This window comes from Dermatophagoides pteronyssinus, unplaced genomic scaffold (genome assembly GCF_027571235.1).
Source record: "Dermatophagoides pteronyssinus isolate colony J.1.1.1.1 unplaced genomic scaffold, Derpt_VIB-CSIC_2022.12 sq0005, whole genome shotgun sequence".
In the NCBI taxonomy this organism is placed as follows: Eukaryota; Metazoa; Arthropoda; class Arachnida; order Sarcoptiformes; family Pyroglyphidae; genus Dermatophagoides; species Dermatophagoides pteronyssinus.
In genome coordinates, this window is record NW_027461529.1 from 1,522,775 (window position 1) to 1,542,982 (window position 20,208).

Here is a 20,208-nt window from a genome sequence, read left to right on the forward strand (position 1 = left end):
CAAGTTGTTTACTTTTTTTCTATTGCTTACAACGAACAACGACATTAACATGTTGATAAATTGTCCATAAATATTTATCCGACAAACAAACAAACAAAAAAAAAGAATAATAAAAACATTTTTGTTTCATAATATATATTTTTTTTTAATTATAATGAGTTTTGTTTTCAACATATTCATATATTTATAGGAAAATAATTAATATAACATTGAAACGATATAATCGATAACTTAAAAGGAAAATAAATAAATAAATAAATAGCTGATAGAATGATGAATGCTGTTTGTAAATTTGTATTCGATGATGATAATAATAACATGATTCATATTATGATGTTGATGATAATATATTCATTTTTAAATGTTATTTTTTTTTGTTTCCCTTGAAAATTATTATGTAAATATATAGTTTTTCTTGGGGGAAAATAATAATAATTTATCAATTTTTATAATAAAGATAACGCGAAGAAAGTGTAATGAATAAAGGTTGAAACAAAACAAAAAAAACAAACAAACATGAAAATTTTTCACAGAATAAAACAAACAAAATGATTAAAAAATAGATCAAGCCACAATGGAATCATGGAATCAATGAATTATCATCATCATCATCATTATTGAGAGAGCGAGAAAAAAATCAGTATAACCACAATAATGAACAATGATGAAATGATGATGATGATGATAATAGAAACAACAAAAATTAATCAATCACTGGAATTAAATTAACAAATTCAAAAAAAATTCAGGAGAAAGAACAAAAACAAAAACAAAAAATTCAAAGAGACAAAAAGAACACAACAGAAATAAATTAATGAATAATAAATATGTATGTATAGTGACGTGTTAAAGAGAAAAATCCGGATATGAAATTTTGGTTTTTCCCCTGTTGTTTTCATGATGTGTGGGTGTTTGGTATGAGAATAACGATAATAATAATAACACCTGGCTATATTTTTTATCAAATATATTTGGTTTTTTGATGACTAGATATAATTTTTTTTATTTGTGTGACTAAAAAAATAGTACATGATACTTTTTTCAATGAAGAATTGATTTTTTAAAATTAAAATTTATGACAACAACATTTCAACAACAACAATGATGATGATGATAATAATAATTTAGAATTGAATTGCGTATTTGTGTTTGTTCTTTTCGTTTCAAAATATATTGTTGATTTTCAAAAGGAAAAATATTCTGAATCAAACAGATAATGAATGATCTATGAAAATTCAAAATGACTATAGTATATATGAAAGGTATAAAGCACTTGACATTAAAATCTAAAGTTTTTTTTTCGATGGATTATTGTTTTAGGATGCTATAAAGCATAAATGGCTTGATGGTTTAATTTATCAATGACAATGATTTCAATCAATATGGACATGGTGGTGGCGCTTGATGATGCATTGATAATTGCGGTGGCATCATTGTTCCTTGTGATGGTGGCATTTGTGGTGGTAGCGGATGTTGTTGTTGTTGTTGTTGATGTAGTAATCCTGGCATTGGTCCACCAGCCATCATATTTGAATGATGATGTGGTAACGGTTGTCCAGTAGAAATCGGAAGCACAGAAGAAGATAATGGAGCTGGAACACGATTTCCATATTGATCATAGACCATTTGATAGTTTTCATCCACTGGATGATTGTGTTGAAGAATCACTTGTGGTTGTGTTGATGAAGGTGGTGGTTTCATATTTTGATGAATATTAATCGATGGCGGCTGACCATAACCGGTGTTTGAATAACATAAAGGTTGTGAAGGTGGTTGTGGACCAGGTGGCGGACCATAACCACTATCAGGTGGTGGTGGTGGTCCATAACCATAACCCTGTGATCCATAATAACCAGGATTTGGACCTGGGGCCATATTGTTGTTATTATAATGGCCATATTGATTTTGTAATAAATTAATATCAGTACGAATGACGACCTCGATTTCATCACCAATTTGATTGGCAATAATACGTGATACTTCGTCATGTGAAATTCCAGTCAATGGTATTCCATTCCATTCGATCACTTGCATTCCTTCGTTTTTAATGTAATAAATTTTCAATATAATTATAATCAAATTCATAAGACTTACCTTCACGTATCTCTCCATTCATTGATAGATTTGAATGTATTCTTGCAATATAAGCTCCAATCATATTTGTACCAGGTATATCCTTTCCACCAATCACTTTCAATCCTAGACCATCCCCTAATTTAATGTTTGTTGATGTTGTTTTTAGTTTATTGATTTTGATCACAGATTCGATTTTTGTTTTTTTTTCGCACAAACAATGAAAAAATAAACACAAAATCAAAAAAAAAATTTGATCCAAGTCGATGATTTGTTTTTTATTCAGTTGATTGTATGTTGATAGGTTGATTTTTTTTTTTAATTTGGTGGAGAGAAGAGAACGAATCATGAGAATCAAATAAGTTTGTTTGAATTTGTTCGAGATTCTATTTGTTTTGTTTTTGGTATTGTAAATTCTGTTTTTGGTTTTTTATGGTTTAAATTTTCTTTCTAATCATTGTGAAACTGTGAAAGGATTGGATGATCAACAGACAGACAGACAAACAGACAAACAAACAGACATATTGAAATAATAATTTATGAAAATTCTATTTATTATGAAACAATAAGCATCATTCTAAATTAGTTTTCAAACAAAACAAAAAAACAACCAAAAATTTTGTATTGATATTGTTCGAATGAAATTATATATCAATAGACAAAATAATAGCTAAAATAAAGTAAAGCTAAACTAAAGAATTTAAAAAAAATTTAAAAAAATCTAGTGATAAAATCTAAAAACAAAATAAAAATGTATCGATAATTAAGAAGAAAATTTTAATAAAACAAAAAAAAAATTAAAATAAAACAAGCATAAAAAAAGTTATTGGAAAAATAATTATCATTATTTTCAAAACTTATACACACTAACAAACACGCACACACCATTTGGGATGATTAATTAATTTAATAAAATTTAGAAAAAAAATTTTTACTTACCATCCATTGAACGTATTTTTGGATCCTGTGTTAATAGTATTCGTTTGATCGGAAACGGATATTTTGGATTACGTGTGGAATTTGGCGCGAACTAATTTTTTAACATATATATCAATAGATAAACAAGATAGAGATCACAGAAACGATAATATTAATCGATTTTGCCCATTTGAATTAATGAATATCACCGGAATACTTGAGTTTTTTTGGGCGAACTTCGCATATAATTAAACGAATCATCATATCCAGTATTATTTCGATAGCCTATTTAAATTTGATTTAAAATCAATGATTTTTTTTTGTTTTGTTTTGTTTATAAAATTCATAGAAACTTACCATTGTTGTTGATACCAAAATCATCCATTGTTTTTCTTGTACGATAATTTACCTGTTGTTGTTGTTGTTGTTGTTGCTGTTGTTGTTCAGTTAACAAAGGCATCGATGATGCTCCATATGGACTCATCTGATGATGATAATTTAAATCTATTCATGTAGAATGTATGTATTTAAATGTAATAATTAACAAATAGATTAAATCCTAACAATACAGTTTCTATTACCATCACCATGTGGACCATAACCATATCCGGTATTGGATAAACGAGAATCATACATTCGATTTTGTTGATGATGTCTTGATGCAGATGATAATGAATAATCAGGATAGGAACTATAATATAAACCAGCCTTTTGATTATTTTGTGAATATGCATTAAGACTAACAATTGAAATCGGAAAAATTTTTTTCATTATAATTCATTAAAAGGAAATACGTTTTTTTTGAAGCAAAAACATACTCATCACTGTAATATTTTTCTTTGGATTCAAGCAATGAATAATCATTTAAACCATCATATTTATCATAAGTGAAAGGTTGATGATGATGAGAATGATCGGATGATTGTGAAATCAGATAGTTAAATGATGAATCAAGTGGATCATCTAATAATGAACGATCACTATTAAGACAATTGTAATCATCAAATGAATAATGTCTATATAGACGATCAGAATCTGCTAATCGTTGTCGACGACGTTTGATTTCGGCACGAACTTTGGCTGTTTTTTCTTCCACACTAAGATCCTGATCAAAATCTTCATCATCTGATACATCTGAAACATATGGTGATGGATGCCATGAACGTGAGGTATAATTTTTCAGATCTCGATTATTAATAACATCATTGGTTCCGTATAGAAGATCACGATTTTGGCCATAACGATTCATATCAGTGAATGATGAATGATTAGCCGTAGCCAAATCATATTTACGATACAATGAATTTAATCGATCATATTTAGAATGACGTTTTGACTAAACAAAAAAAAAACAAAAAAAAAAATCAAACTACTAGATTAAATTAGAATTCGAAACGAAATCTTACCAAATGAGAATACCGTAGTGGTGATAGATTCTGGAATGAACGTTGTTGATTTCCATGTAACAATGTATCTCTGGCTGCATTCGTTGAAGCAGAATTTTCATAAAACAAAATCGATGACATTGGACGTGTGAGACGATATTTATCTTCACCATAACGGACCGGATTCAATGATTCATATTCATATGATTTAAAAATATTATTCTTTACACCTACACCTGGATAATGATTACGATTATATCTGTTTGTCATATTCAATGTATTACGCAAGTTGTATGAATTTCTTGATTGATAATTACGATTATAACCTGCAGTAGGACTATTATCCAATAAACTATTGTCTAATAGACTTCGATAACTTTGATAATCAGTTCCAATACCAGTTAAAGTATTGAGTTTAGTTTGATTAGATCTTTTGTTATTCATAAAATTTGATGAATTAGCTAATTCGCCTGTTTTCAATTCTTCAAGAATTTTTTGTTGAATATTTTTAATTTCATTAGCAAAATTGGCCGATGTCATAATTTTACTACCATGATGATGAGGATGTTCATATTTTGATGCATTATGTTCAGATGCAGATTTAAATTGTTTATTAGTCACTTTGGCAATATCGGTATTGGTCGGACTTTTCAATAAATGATGTCGTCCATATGTTGAGGCAAGAAAATGTGTTATATCCGAATTTGATGAATAAGGTGATTGAGGTCTTGGTGGAATTGATTGGCTGCTAATAGCGCCCACACCACCCCCACAACTACTGTTTGGTTCACCAAATAGGCCAATACCAAATGAACTATCTAATGATGATGATGATTTAAGTGGTGGTGCACTACGTGCCAATGGATTTCGTCCTATTATCATTGTTAGATTCATGCAAATCATAAAATCGATATAATCAGATTACTTACCACTTAATTTTTCTTTCATCAATTTTTTCGTATTGATGATTGAAGAAATCGGTTCTTCATCTTTCGGTACTTCGGGAAGTTTTCGTCGTTTATTTTTACCACTTAAACCTGTTTCGAATGAAACATTTTTCGTATCCAAATCTAAATATCCTAAAGTGTTTAATGCAATTCGTTCATTCGTAGATGTAGATGCAGGTGTTCCACTTGTTCCGAAATGTAAACCAAACGATTTTGATACTTTATTGGCAACGAATGATTCCTTTTTCTGTGCCAATATGGAACTAACATTTGAAACGGATGGATTTTTGTATGTGTTTGCATTTGACGACGCTATACTGGTCACAATATTTGGACGATATGTGACCGATGATGTAATTCTAGTATTGGGATTAATTTTACGTGTCGAAGTTTTAGGCGAACTAGAACGTTGCGATGCGCTTGTTGTTGTAATCGATGATGATGGTCGACTTGTATGGCCATATTGTTGCTGATGGTTTAGAATCTCATCACCAGTTGGATGAGGTAAACGACGATGCAATGATGATGATGATGAAGTTTGCATTGATAACGAAGGAATTCTTTGTTGCTGTTGATGATATCGAGATGTATCACGTTGATCAGGTAATGATTGATCCATTGGACCTAATGCTCGAACATTTACAATGGCCGAAGATTGTTGTTGTTGATTTGATACATTTCTATCATGCATTGATAATGGAGATGTTGTTGACATGGTCGAAACTTGTTTATCTTTTTTCAACAATGATGTTGTTTGTCTTGTTGTTTGTCCACGATGATGATGTGGATTTGTATGATGATTATTAACCAAATGATCATCGGTGTTGACAGCAATTTCACGATTTTTATCACTTAATTTTGCTACCATTTTATCATTATTATTATTTGTCTGACCTAGATTATTAGCATTAACATTATCATTGTTTGTTTTTTGTTGTTGTTGTTGTTGTTGTCGTTCAGATTGGGCCTTTTTTTCTTGTAATTGATTCTGTAATCGTTGTTGTTCGAGCTGAATTTGCAAAAATTGTTGTTGTTGTTGTATGAGAATTTGTTGCTGTTTCTGTAGTTGTTGTTCAATCTGTGTATTCGTTGCTATTAATGCTTTCTGTTGTTTTAATGATTCCAAATCGGTAGATGTACTGGTAATATTACCAGCTGTGTTCATTATTCCCGTTTTGCTTGTTGTTGTCGTTATAGTTGTTGTTGTTGTTGTCGTCGTTGCTGTTGGTACTGATGATGATGCTGTACGGGTCAATGTTGTTTCAAATAATTTTTTCATATCATCAGCATTGTTTGTCGAAGAAATGTTTGGCATTATACGATTTTGTTTACCACCAATGATTGGATGATATTGATCATAGCTCAATTCAGCTGTTCCGGTACTTGCTCTTCTTGACAACATTGATTTATTATTACTTTTATTATTATTATTAATACTGTTTGAACTCTGATATAATGATGAAGATGATGATGATGGTGGTGGTAAGTTAAATTTGTTTAGTTGTTTATTCGTATCTCCATCTATTCTGGATTGATTATTTTTATTAATACCGCTACTACTACTACTGCTGCTGCTGTTGTTAATGTTGATTCCGTTTCCGCGTTGATTCAAACTTAATGTTTCGATTGCTCGATTAAAATCATCAATCATTCCGCTAATGCTGGTCATATCAGTTCCCAGATTATTAGTTGTTTGGCGAGCCGTTGTTTGTAGCTGTTTTGTTTTGTTTTTAATTTTTTCATTCATCATCATTATTAATAAATATTAGTTTTATATTCGATTAATAATATAGTATATTGAAAATCTAAATGCTAATCTACGCAAAAAAATATAAAAAAAAATTCACATACAGTATTACGACGTTTTTCAAGAATTTCTTGAGCTTCAGCCGCTTCGATCGATGGTGAAACATCCAAAATTGGAGATAATTCTGTCGAATGTTGCCATCCTTGCTGTTGCTGTTGTTGATCCAATGATATTGCTGCCATCTGTTGTTGTTGTTGTTTTGATTGTTGATATTCTCTTGGTATTGCTGTCGATTGATTCAAACGATTCATCGTTATTCCTGGATTTTGTTGTTGGGCGGATGATGATGATGATGAGATAAGAGAATGATGAAAATCTGTTGGCACATTATTATTATTATCGATAATTTTTGATGATGGTTGTTGCTGTTGTAATTGGCCAGCCATATTATATAAGGGCATTGAACGATGCATTGTAGTATTAATCATTGATGATGGTGTTGGTTGCTGCTGTTGCTGTGGTTGATTAATCATAGATTTGGACATTTGAATAAGCATTTCATTTTGCTGATTAATTCTTTGTTGACCATTAACATCAAACGATGATGATATTTCATTTGTCAAATTATTTCCACTTTCGATAGAATTTCGATTCATTTGTCCACTAGATAATGATGATTGTTGGCATTGTTGTTTTTGTTGTGAAATTTGTGAATTAGAATTTGACTGCATAAATTGATTTGTTTGATTATTTTGACCAATAAAATTATTATTCATTGATTGTATCGAATTTGCCTGTTGTTGTTGTTGTTGTTGTTGTTGTTGTTGTTGCTGTGGTTGAAACTGTTGTTGTGACATTATTTTATTCATAAATCGACTGTCCATTTGTTGATCATTTTGTTGTGAAAATCCAGCTTGTGTTTGCATTGCTGGATTAATAGCCATTGTTGACATCTGATTTGTTTGCTGTTGTTGTTGTTGTTGTGTTAATAATGGATTTGCCATTGATATATCTTGTTGTAATAGATACATTAACGATTGATCAATATCCATACGATTAAAATTATTCGATAATTGTTGTGTATTATTCATTTGTGATCCAATACCAATTGATTGTTGTGGTTGTTTTTGTTGTTGTTGTTGTTGAGAATTTATTAATTGGTTCATATTGATCATGTTCTGTGAATCTTGTAATGTTGATGAAGATTGTTGTTTTGGTGTGACCATCATCGACATTGATGTATTGGTCATATCGTATGATTGTTGTGGCTGTTGCTGATTACCTATTTGAATTCCAGGAACTATTTCGATTTTTTTTGATTCATATGAAAATAAAATGAATTTAAAATCGGATAAAAGAAAAAATGGGATGTAATATGAGAAAATTTTTAATTAGCTTATGAAAAATTATTAATTAATTAAAACAAAATTAATAAATTTCGATCAAAAATTAACAAACATAAAATCATTACAAATCCAATTTGATTTCATTGGAAATCATACACATACACACACGCACTACACAACACACACACAATTGCATTTCTATCATGCAAACATGCTGCCAAAATCAAAATCAAAAGATGGAAACAAAAAATTTTTTTTTAAATTTAAAATTAAATTTGAAAAAGTAATGTAAAATTTTCACATTGCATAATATTTTTTAAATTTCCTATTACAATTATTATTGCTAAAATATTATGGCTAAAATATTAAAATAATGAAAAGATTCTATGAATAGACACACACACACACTATAGATGATGGACATTGACGCAAAAGCACATAACATTTATATAAAATTGAATAAAGAATTTTTTTTTTCTATTTATTTATTTACAATATAAAATCACATCAAACTTGAAAAAAAACTCCCACGCATAACCGTGTATCCGACAACACACATGTATTAGACAGTAATTCAAAACGGAAATGATGATGATGATTATTATTATTACGTAGTCAACATCATTATTAAAAGTAGATATATTTTTTTTGAAAAAGAAGAAGAAGAAACAAAAATCTAATCTATACCTTTTTTTCCTATAGCTATACTGTTCTATATGTTTCTGATTATTATATTAAAATGTCAGATTGATATTTTAGATTTTTGTTAAACACACAAAAATACGCTTGCGCATGTAAGAATTTGTCAATGAGAAAAAAAAATAAATCAATTAGGCAAAAATTCAATATATTTTTCATGAAAAGAAAACAACAACAAAAAAAAAAAAAATCAGAATCAAGGATGAATGAAATAAATCAATTTTAATTATGGATGGTAAATGATAATAGCAACGACAACAGCAAGCATCAATCGGGAATAAATGAATGAATGAATGAATGAATGATGGATTGATTTTGATTGATGGAATTTGAATGGATAAACAGACAGATATATTTTCAACAATAAAACGAGGATAAAAAATATGGTGAATTTTATCATTATCATCATTAGAAGAAACATGGGACAAATAGACAAGATTGAAAGGTGAATGGAGCAGAAAGCAAAGATAGCAAGAATTGATATTTAGCGATTTATATATTCAAAGAGATCAAATAAAATTCAGGATATTTCACACAAAAATTTTTGAATTTGAAATTTTTTTTTAAATCAATAGGATAAGAATATCTGGAATAAATGGAAGCGGTTGTGAATCAAGAGCTTTTTTTGGAGAATGGAGTTTTTTTTTAATTTAGAAGTAAGGATGAACATAATATCCGGGATGTCAAACGAGGTGTTGGTAGTGGTAATGGTGGTGGTTTCATTTCTTTTATTTGGTGATATTTGTTTGGATTTTTTTTTTTCGTTCTCAAATGAATACTTTTTGTTTTCTTTCTTTAGAACAAATTGCTGATTGTCTCAGCGTGATTAGAAGTGCAACAAAAAAAATATCGAATGATTGATTTTTTTCTTTTCTTTTCTTTTGTTTTGCTGAAAGATTTATTTGTAGAATTACCTCGTTTACGAAACATCATCATTGAATCATTTAATACTAAAAATGGTTCAGAATTTGATCGATTATTACGACCTTTGTTTGGTATTAATGATGATGATGATGATGATGATGAACTTTGTTGTTGTTGTGAATCATTATTATTTGCAAATTGATTTTGAAATCGATTTGTAATACCACCAACTAGACCACTCATAATGCTAATACTTTGTCTTCGTTCTTGTTGTTGGGCAATTTGATTTGGGCTCAATATGGGCAATGTTTTTGGACTTCGTTGTTGTTGTGGTTGTGGTGATAATGAAGATGATGAATCATCATATGGACTTAATCTATTATCATGATCATGTTGTGATTGTTGATCAATTTCTTCATCTTCTTCCGGTATAGTATATACTTGATTTTTTATCATACTACCACCACAATGATATTGTGAATATTGATAATGAAATGGTGATAATTTTTGATTGATACCTCTTGATGTTGAAACTATGGCTATATTCCCTCCACTATTATTATTACTACTGAATTGTATACGATTACGGCCTGTTGATGGCCTTTGATGGAATTTATTTTTTGATAAAATATTCCCGAATGATTGCTGCTGTTGTTGGCTTCTTACCATAACCATATTATAATTATTATCATCATCATCATCGTCTTCATCTTCATCGAGTTCATCATCGTCGTCATCATACTCACCTTGTCGTTCATATTCTTCATCAATTTCAAAATTTAAATAACCATATTCATCAAGTTCATTCAAATTATTTTCATTGTTGTTGTTGTTGTTATTGTTATTGTTGTTTAAAGATTGACCATTTTCATATGCTAATAAAAAAAATGAATTTTGGATAAGTAATTTGGATGGACAAAAAGACAGAGAAAGAGAAAGGGAAGAAAGATAGAGAGAAAGAAAGAATATAATGGAATAATTTGATCGACATGATAAGTATGATTCTGAAGTTTGGTGAAAAAAAAGAAAGATTGAGAGTGAAAGATCTTTATACTGGCAGTGGCATCAAAGGATCTAAATTATACACACGCACACACACATCATATCATATATGCCGATAACATTTTTTTTTATCTGTAGTAAAAGATTGTTGTAGACATAAAATTTATGAAAAAAAACAGATTGATAATTGAATTGTGTGTGTGTGTGTGTGTATGTTTGAATGTGTGTTTTATTTTTTTCATTCATAGTTTTTTTTTCATTTTATTTTATTATTTGAAATTTTGTGATAGACAATTAACCGATAAACGTGAACAGAATGATCATGATCATCATCATTATGATGATGATTGTATTCTCTATTCTATCAATCAATTCATTTTTTTTTCAATGTTGAATTCTCTTTCACAAGTTGACTTTATTGACTATATAAAAAATTTATTATTCTGGAATAATTAAATAGAAAATGCAATCAATTGAAAATAATTGTGATTTTTTTATTCTTCTTCATCAGCTATGTAGAAATGAAAAAAAAAATTAACAAAAATTGAATAATTGATAAGAAAGAAATGCTAATAATTGAAATATTGGCTGTATTTTTTTTGAAAAAAATATGTATTTACATTTTAGAATAAGAGAATCCAGAAGAAAAAAATTTAATTAACCGATGACAAACATAAAAAAAACAAATACTAATTAATTTGAACATAAATTCTCGTTCATTTATGAACAAACACACGAACACACTACATAATTTTCATCTGAAAAAAAATATTTGAATTTCTTTTCTTGTTGTTGTTTCGTTTGTTTTCAATCATTTCAAATTCTGTATTTAATTAATTAATTAATTAATCAATTAATTGAAAAACTATATATGTTATTCTAGCTTTGTTTTGTTTTGGGGTTAAATCAATAATAAGCTATTAATAAATAATGAAACAAAAAAGAGCGAAAAACAACTTAAAAATGCATTATACTTTAGATAAAGAAGAAAGAAAAAAAACAAATAAAGCAAAGAAAAAAAGCGTTAAAATATTTCTTGATTGTAAGAAAACTGTAACAATTAGTTAAAAGTAAATGGCAATCGAATAATAATAATTTCTTTTAATGCTTTAAACAAAAAAAACTATTTACATACTATACACTATAGAATCTAATGACTAGATTAGATAGACTATGTCTACGTTTTACGAACATTGACAAATAACAACGACAATGAAAAAAAAGCAAATGATGATGATGATAAATGTCACTTACCATTCTGTTGTTGTCCCATTAATGTTAATTGTGTTGGCTGTTGTTGTTGTTGTTGTGGATGCTGTGATAATGAATTTATCGTTTCAGTCATACCATCAGGTCCAGTAATTGCTATAAGTTGTTGTTGTTGTTGAGGCATTGATTTTGAAATTTGTTGTTGCCCCATCGGAAAATTTTGTTGCTGTAAATTTTGTTGGGAATCTTGAACAGAACGATTGATCATTGGTTGACCATATGCATCAATCATTTCGGAAGACTGATTTAGGCATTGTTGATTTGATAATGTTGTTGGATTTTTTTGTTGAATCATCGTCTGTAAATTTTGAGGTTGTTGTTGTTGTTGTTGTTGCTGCATAAGTGCTTGATTCTGATTCAATGATGATTGCTGAGGTTGTTGTATGGTTCCATCTGGATTATATAATAAATTTGTCCTAGTTGTGGAATCCATAAATTGTTGTCCATGAATTCCAGTTTGTTGCAATTGTTGTTGTTGACTTGTGACATTTGTCGACGGTTGATTCGTATAATTCATATTTGTATTTGTTTGCATGAACGGTTGTTGTTGTTGTTGTTGTTGTTGTGCATTTGGCATAGATTGACTTGAAATATTTGGCATGGTTGTTGGTTGTTGTTGTTTCATTGAATTTGGTTGTCCAATCATTTGATTATTATTACAACCAATATTAATCATTGATGAGCTAGATTGATTTGTCGAACTATCCGTTTGATTATTAAAAATATTTGGCTGTTGTTGTTGACCTAAATTCTGTTGTTGTTCTTGCTGTATGATCATACCTGACTGATTTGGTTGTTGTTGTTGTTGAAAGTAATTGCTATCTTGAATCATTGATGATTGAATATTTTGTGAATTTAATTGTTGTTGTTGAATAATTGGTTGCTGTTGTTGTTGTTGTTGTTCGAAAGAATTCATTGTTGTTGATGAAGATGTTTGTGGCATAATTTGATTCGAATACGGTTGTTGTTGTTGTTGATTTAAATTGGAAGAATTTAGATTCATCGATGTTGTCGATGATGATGATACGGATGGCGGAGGCACTAGACTAGGCGGTAATAATTGTCGTCTTTTATAACATTCAATACAACATCGTATCTAAAGTAATTTAATTTAAATTCAAAAAAAAAAATCAAAAAATTTCATCAAAAAAAATAATGAAAATATAGAATAAAATTATCTCTATATATACCTGTCTATTTGGATCTTGTTGTCCACATTGTTGACAAAACATTTTAAAACAATCACTACATTTGATCAATAAATTTTGTTCTATATCTCTATGACATATTGAACATGATGTCATTATTATTTTATTACAATTTGAAGATTGTCCTTGAATACCAACACCACTCATATTTCTTTGCTGTTGTTGTTGTTGTTGTTGTTGTTCGGTATATGATCCTGTTGTAGAATTTATTGTCGATGTTATTGCTGATGTTATTGGCATTGAAGATGTTCCAATCATATTAAATTGTTGTTGTTGTTGTTGTTGTGGTCGAGAATTTGATCGTGATTGTTGTTGAGAATCGTATTGTTGTCCAGTTCTTGATAATTGTTGTTGTTGTTGTTGTTGTTTTTGTATTCTGTAATCATTCAAATTTCAATGTTATTAAAATAAAGAATATCAATTTGTTCAATTTATTTCTTTAAGTATTTTTTTTTGTCTTATCAATGAAAAATTGTTGCAATAAAACAAAGAAACCATTTTAAATTTCATTTCATTTTTTTCGCCTTGAATTTCTTATTTCTTTTCTTTTTTTCTCATTTCATTACGGAATCACATTTGCATTCGAACAAATGAAATGAATAAAAAAACATAAAACCATACCAGGCGGGCAAAAAGAAAAAATGAATTGAAATGAAATAAGATAGCAATAAGGTTATGATTCCCGATTCTGAATTTTATTCTATTGTTTTTTTCTTCTTTGAATTTAAATTTTTCACTGAAGAAAAAAATTCAAATTTTTTTCTTCAAAAAAAAGGCTAAAATTTTTTCCAAAATGAATAAAGTTATTCTGTAATTTTCTTTTCTCTGTATGTGTTCCAGTATTGAAATTTCAAGAAAAAGATTCACTTTTTTTTCTTGTTCCTTGTTCTCCACCAAATTCATTATGTCAACTAAATTTATTTCAATTTGAATATGAAAAAAAATGCTTAACAAAATTCGAATTAAATTAAAAAAAAATTGATTATTATTTGTTCACACAGCAACCAACATCAATATAATCGTAAACAATATATATATCAATTTCAAAATGATAATTCAATAAATAACTGAAAAATGTCAAAGAAATATATTGATAGCAAAAAAATTAAAAAAAAAATATCTGTCATTTAAAGTTGACCAAACCAGGCAACCCAAAACTTCGATTCCAAAATTCTATGTCAAATAATAACTACATCCAATCATCCATTGATTCTTTCACTGTGTGTGTGTATGTATGTAATAAAGCCTATTTTTTTTTTTGTTTGTACTCGATTCGTTAAGCGTATGGTGTATATAATAATAATAATAATATTAATAAATATCTAGGTCAGAATCAAGGATTCCATATAGCCCACAATTTTATTATTATACCAAAAAAAAAAAAAAACTATACAAGATCCGACCAAAGAAAAAAAAATTCAGTAATGTATTGTCTGTGTGTGTGTATGTATTCAAGAACCATAAAAACTTGTAAGCCGAATCGAACATTGGTAGGAAAATAACAACAACCAAAAAAAAAAAAAAATTGTAATATAGGACGAATTTAGTATATATAAAAAACCAAGGACACATACTAACACACACACACGGTGTTGTATGTATCGCTTTAGTTCCAAGACGATGTTGATGATGATGATGATGATAGAAGTGAGTATGATGATAAAAAAAAAGAGCGGCTCCGTTAAAAATATTCAATCATCAAAGAAGAAGAAGAATAAAGAAAAAAGTAAAATAAATAAAGAAAGAAAAAAACCGGAACAACCAAACAAATCATACAAATGTTCATACAAACAAACACACATGGGTTTATGATGATGATGATGATGATGAAAAAAAAATTGAAAAGGTAAAATAAAATGATTGGAATATTCTTTGAGAAATTATTGTGAATTAAGAATTGGTTTCAAATAAAATTTTTATGTTGCAAAAGTTGTTTCAAATAATAATCAAAGAAATGGAGCAAAATCATTCACAACAAAATCCTCGTTCATCATTTTTCATCGAATTTTGTTTTTTTTATACCCCATTTTTGTTCACCCACACAAGAACTATTTTTTTCAGAAATGCGGATGTTATTATTATCATTATAATTTTTTTTCATCATCATCATCATCATTTTGTATGAAAGTGTGGGATGGGGTTTTTTTATCTCTTTTTTTTGGTCTATTTCCGTCGAAATCGGACAAATTCATATAGATAGATAGATAGATAGATTTTTATTCTATTTATTCGGTCGAATTCTTTAATCAAGCTTTTCTTTGAAATATAAACATTATATATAAATTCTCCACATATATTTATGACAAAGAAAAAAAAAGTGAAAGCAAAAATCTCAAATTGCGATGTACCTAGAAATTATTTTTTGTTTATTTATTTTCATTGTTTCAATCGAGATGACCGAGAGTGAGAGAAATGGATGTAAAAAAATGATTAAATTTTTTTTCTACATTTTCATTCAAAATTATCAAATATGAAACATTATGAAAATGGATTTTTTTTTCATTTTTTGATTGTAACTAAATAATTTTTTCAGGTTTCGTCTTTCAAAACATTTATCTATCTATCTAGATTCTAGAATAATGGAATTATCCATTGTTGGTAAATAATATTCGGATCATCATCATCATCATAGGTCATCATCATTGAAAAAACATGACAAACAAAAAAACAGAACCAGAAAAAAAAACACATTTGATCAAATTACATTACATTAGAATTTTTCATTTTCATTTATCGCTACATTAATTGTGTAGATTTTGAAATTTACTTGATTAATTAATTAATTTTTTTTCTACGTTTGACATCAATGTTATCGAATAATTTTTTTCATAATTTGAAAAATTCAAATAAAAACCGACTGTTACATTTTGGTTAAACCAATATCACAGTTTTTTTTAACATATCACCTATATTTGTGACAATAGTTAAGGTTTCATACACAACAAAAAAATCATTAAATTCTTTTTCACTTGGTTCTTATTGAGGGATTTTTTTTAAAGATCAATCACCCAGAATATAAACCAGAAATACGGCCGTCTTACGATGAAAATAATTATTATCTACACACACACACAAAATTGATTGAAAATTTTCCTAGAATTTCTTGATTAATTGAACAAAAAAAGTTTCGATTTTTTTCTAGCCACAATTTTTTTTCTGTGTTCAATTAAATTTTCCAAAATTCGAAAACAAAACAAAAAAAACCTTAACAAGTGATTGAAAAAGATAAAGAAAAAAATAATAATAATTGACATCATCTAGTTGATGAGCAAAAGGATTATCATGAAAATATTCATTAATTGGTTTCGAATAAAAATAGCAATTATTTTTTTTTCATTTGAAAGTAAAAAAGTAAAGAAAGTGATGTGTATTATTCATTTTCTCTTTTGTTATTCTTGTAAACGTTTGATTTCTATTGTAATTTTTCTTGATAAAAAAATTATAAATTTCAATTTTATTTTAAAAAAGATTTATATACTAACTCATTTGAATATGGCATCATTGATGAATTTTGTTGAGGATGATGTTGTGGTTGCTGTTGTTGTTGCATTGTCGTTGCTGTTGATAATGATGATGACATTTGTTGTGTTGACGATGTTGTCGATATTTTTGGTGATGATATTGGAGCTTGTGGTGTATGTGGCATTAGACTTTGTGTATCTTGTTGAGCTCTAGCCATTACAGATTGTATCATTTGTTTTTCTTCTTCAGTTAAACCACTAAGATCAACTTCGGGCACTTGTGTAGGTATGGGAGATTTAGCTGTTGTTGCTATGTTGGCATTTGATGATGATGATGATGATGAGGTAATATTGGGCATAGAATTTGTCATCGTATTTGTTGCTGTTGGTGGTTGTGATCCTGTTGATTTATTAGGTCCCATACCACCAATGCCAGAAAATGATCCCGGATGAAATTGATTAATTAATTGATTCATTGGTTTAATACTATTTGGAAATGATGTTGATAATTGTCCAATTGAATTGAACATTGATCCTGTTTGATTAGCGCTACCGGCCGCTTTTTGCGCCAGATTTGATGTCATTGATGATAAAACATTCATATTGTTCGATTGTTGTTGGGGTTGTTGTTGTTGTTGTGGATGATATTGTTGATATTGTTGATGTTGTGAATATTGAAAATTATCGTTTCCACCAATAGAATTGTAAAAGCTAGAATTTAATCCTGATTGTGGTTGTTGTTGGCGATGTTGTGGATTATTCTGAAATTGACTTTCTTCATTTCCCATTACTAAATTGAAACAAACGTTTATCGATGGAAAATTTTTGTTTTTGTTGCTATTACTAAATCTGATTTGTATGTATTTTTTAATTTGTAAATCGAAAAAAAAAATTAATTCACACAGACGAGAAGAAAACGAACAACAATTATTGAGCTAATATTTTTACAAAAGATTTGATCTTTTTTTTTCTTTTCAACAAAACAAAACTAAATTAAAAATTTTCATTAAAATTTTCTATATTGAAAAAAAATAATGCATTCAAATTGATTCTCTAAATCGGTTAATTTGATTTATTATTATTATTATTATTATATAATGATGATGACAAGACACATTTGGGACATTAAGACTAAACGACACACACACACACACATAGAAATTAACAAACACAAACAAACACACACACACACACACACACAGTATCAACAACACAAGATAACATAAAAAATTAAAATAAATCACAAATAAACAACAAAACAATGAAACAATAAAAACAATCAATCCGAAATTATCAATATGATGAATAAGGCCTTGTGGATAATTTTGTTTGAAAATAAAAATAAAAATCGAAGGGTCAAATGTTGCACTGGATGATTGAATTTGAATTTAGATTTTGTAAATATATTATTAACGATAATAATAACAACAAATCATAAACATAATTTCATGAACATTTCAGCATTCAAACGTTTTCATTCATTTGTTTGTTGGTCAACAGAATTTTTATATGGTGGATAATAAAAAATAATTTTTTTTTCATTCATTCATGTTCATCATATCGAGAATCAATTTTGAAAATAATTCTTGTTTCTTCATATGTTTAGTTATTTAATAACTTTTTTCTTCTTCCGTTGTTGTTGTTGTTGTTGTTGTCAGTATTTATTTTCATTTTTTTTAAGAAGAAATGTTGCTTGATTATATTCTTTTATTCATTTCACATTTTTCATAAATATTTCGTTTATACTGATGGAATCATTTTCATCATTTTAAAGTTAAATCTCAAATCATTATGAAAATGTATGTGAAAAGAGAGAATGAAAAAAAAAGAAAGAATGAAAAAATTCTTTCTTTCTTTCTTGTTTTTTGGAGAAACCTGAAACACACACTCATGCACACACGCTCAAACATTTTACATTGATATCATCAATGTTTCATCACTAACAATGTTTATATGTGTGTACAGAATAACATACATGGACGCCATATATTCAAAAATATTTTGTGTTGATAATAATAATGTTGTGAGTATGTGAATGAGAAGCAAACAAAAAAAAATGGTAGAATCAAGAATAGGGTGGGGGTCGCATGAAAGAAGGACATACACACACACAAACGTTAATGATTTAACAAAATGTAAAAAGCTTTAGAGTCAGATTCTCTATAGTGATGATGATTATGACCAACGACGACGTCGCTGAGGCCACAACCATTTACCACTAACACCACAAAAACAACAACAATGACAATGACGATGACGCCATAGTTCCATATCATATGGAATCTTGAATGGAAAATGGTTCGGTATTTTTTTTTTGTTTCAGTAATACATTTGTGATTGTAGTAATGATTATAGTTGTTGGAGACAGTTTTTTTATATGTTCTTATAGAATTCTTTGATTCGGAAAATCTGGAAACATATAACAAATTCTATATGTTTTATATTGATTCTTAGTTTTTTTTTGTTTGGAGCAGAGGTAAATGTCGTCATTTATTCTTCTAAAGTTTTTAATTTTTATCTATATAAATAAAATTCGCATGCGTATCTCTCAATTTTTTTTCCTTCTGGATGTGTTCACAAATCTTTGTATATTCAAAAAAAAAAAAATTGAAATAGAATTCTATCGATCCATAATAATAAAATACTTTAAATGGATAGTAGTAGTAGTAATAATAATAACCGCGCCAATATAATGAAATTTTTTTTTTTGTAAATATCATTCATGCGCAAATTCATTTATTAATTCATTGTTAGCCACTAAATGTCGCCATGATCGTCGTCGTCGTCGTCGATGATGATGATGATAAGTGTCTACTAAAAACAAAAACGGAAAAAATATGACGTAATTTTTAGCACTTAGTTTTTTTCTGCATTGAGTTCCGTCGTCATTCATTTTGGTTTATAATATTTTTTTAAGAGTTTCATAATTATAATGATGATGATTAATAAATGCGCTTGCGTTTTTATTTTAATACGTTTGGCAAGAACAATTGAGAAAACAAAACAAAACACAAAACTAATAATAATAATAATAAATGATTTAAACTATTCTAGTGACAGCACGAAGAATCTACCAACTAAAGAATCCAGGCATTTTAGAATCCATACTTTCACATACCAATATCAACAAACAAAATAAAAAAAACTTTATTTCATCATCATCATCATCATTATTGAAGACAAAATTCGCCGGGCCTTTTTCCTTAAATTCTATTCTAGGAATAACCAACCAACCAACCAACCAATGATGATGATAAAAACGATCACATAAATTTTTTTTTGTTGAAAA

At 28.3% G+C, this 20,208-nt stretch overlaps 1 protein-coding gene across 5 annotated transcripts; it reads right to left on the reverse strand.

Moving 5' to 3' along the window:
• Positions 1-173: 173 nt before the first annotated feature.
• On the reverse strand, positions 174-18,901 carry LOC113789704 (uncharacterized). Of its 5 annotated transcripts, XM_027339274.2 has the most exons (14): positions 16,941-18,877; positions 13,441-13,834; positions 12,236-13,346; positions 10,726-10,854; positions 7,175-8,370; positions 5,306-7,037; positions 4,398-5,248; positions 3,810-4,327; positions 3,573-3,730; positions 3,349-3,495; positions 3,209-3,276; positions 3,013-3,103; positions 2,095-2,211; positions 174-2,036 (listed from the first exon to the last, which is right to left on the reverse strand). In XM_027339274.2, the coding sequence occupies exons 1-14, from the start codon at positions 17,705-17,707 to the stop codon at positions 1,378-1,380; spliced, it is 7,938 nt and encodes a 2,645-aa protein (XP_027195075.2). In that variant the 5' UTR covers positions 17,708-18,877; the 3' UTR covers positions 174-1,377. The 5 variants fall into 5 exon arrangements, with proteins under 5 accessions (XP_027195075.2, XP_027195074.2, XP_075676180.1 ...); XM_027339273.2 differs by lacking the exon at positions 10,726-10,854 and having other exon boundaries at positions 16,941-18,876; XM_075820065.1 differs by lacking the exon at positions 174-2,036 and having other exon boundaries at positions 3,201-3,276; positions 16,941-18,899.
• Positions 18,902-20,208: the final 1,307 nt, after the last annotated feature.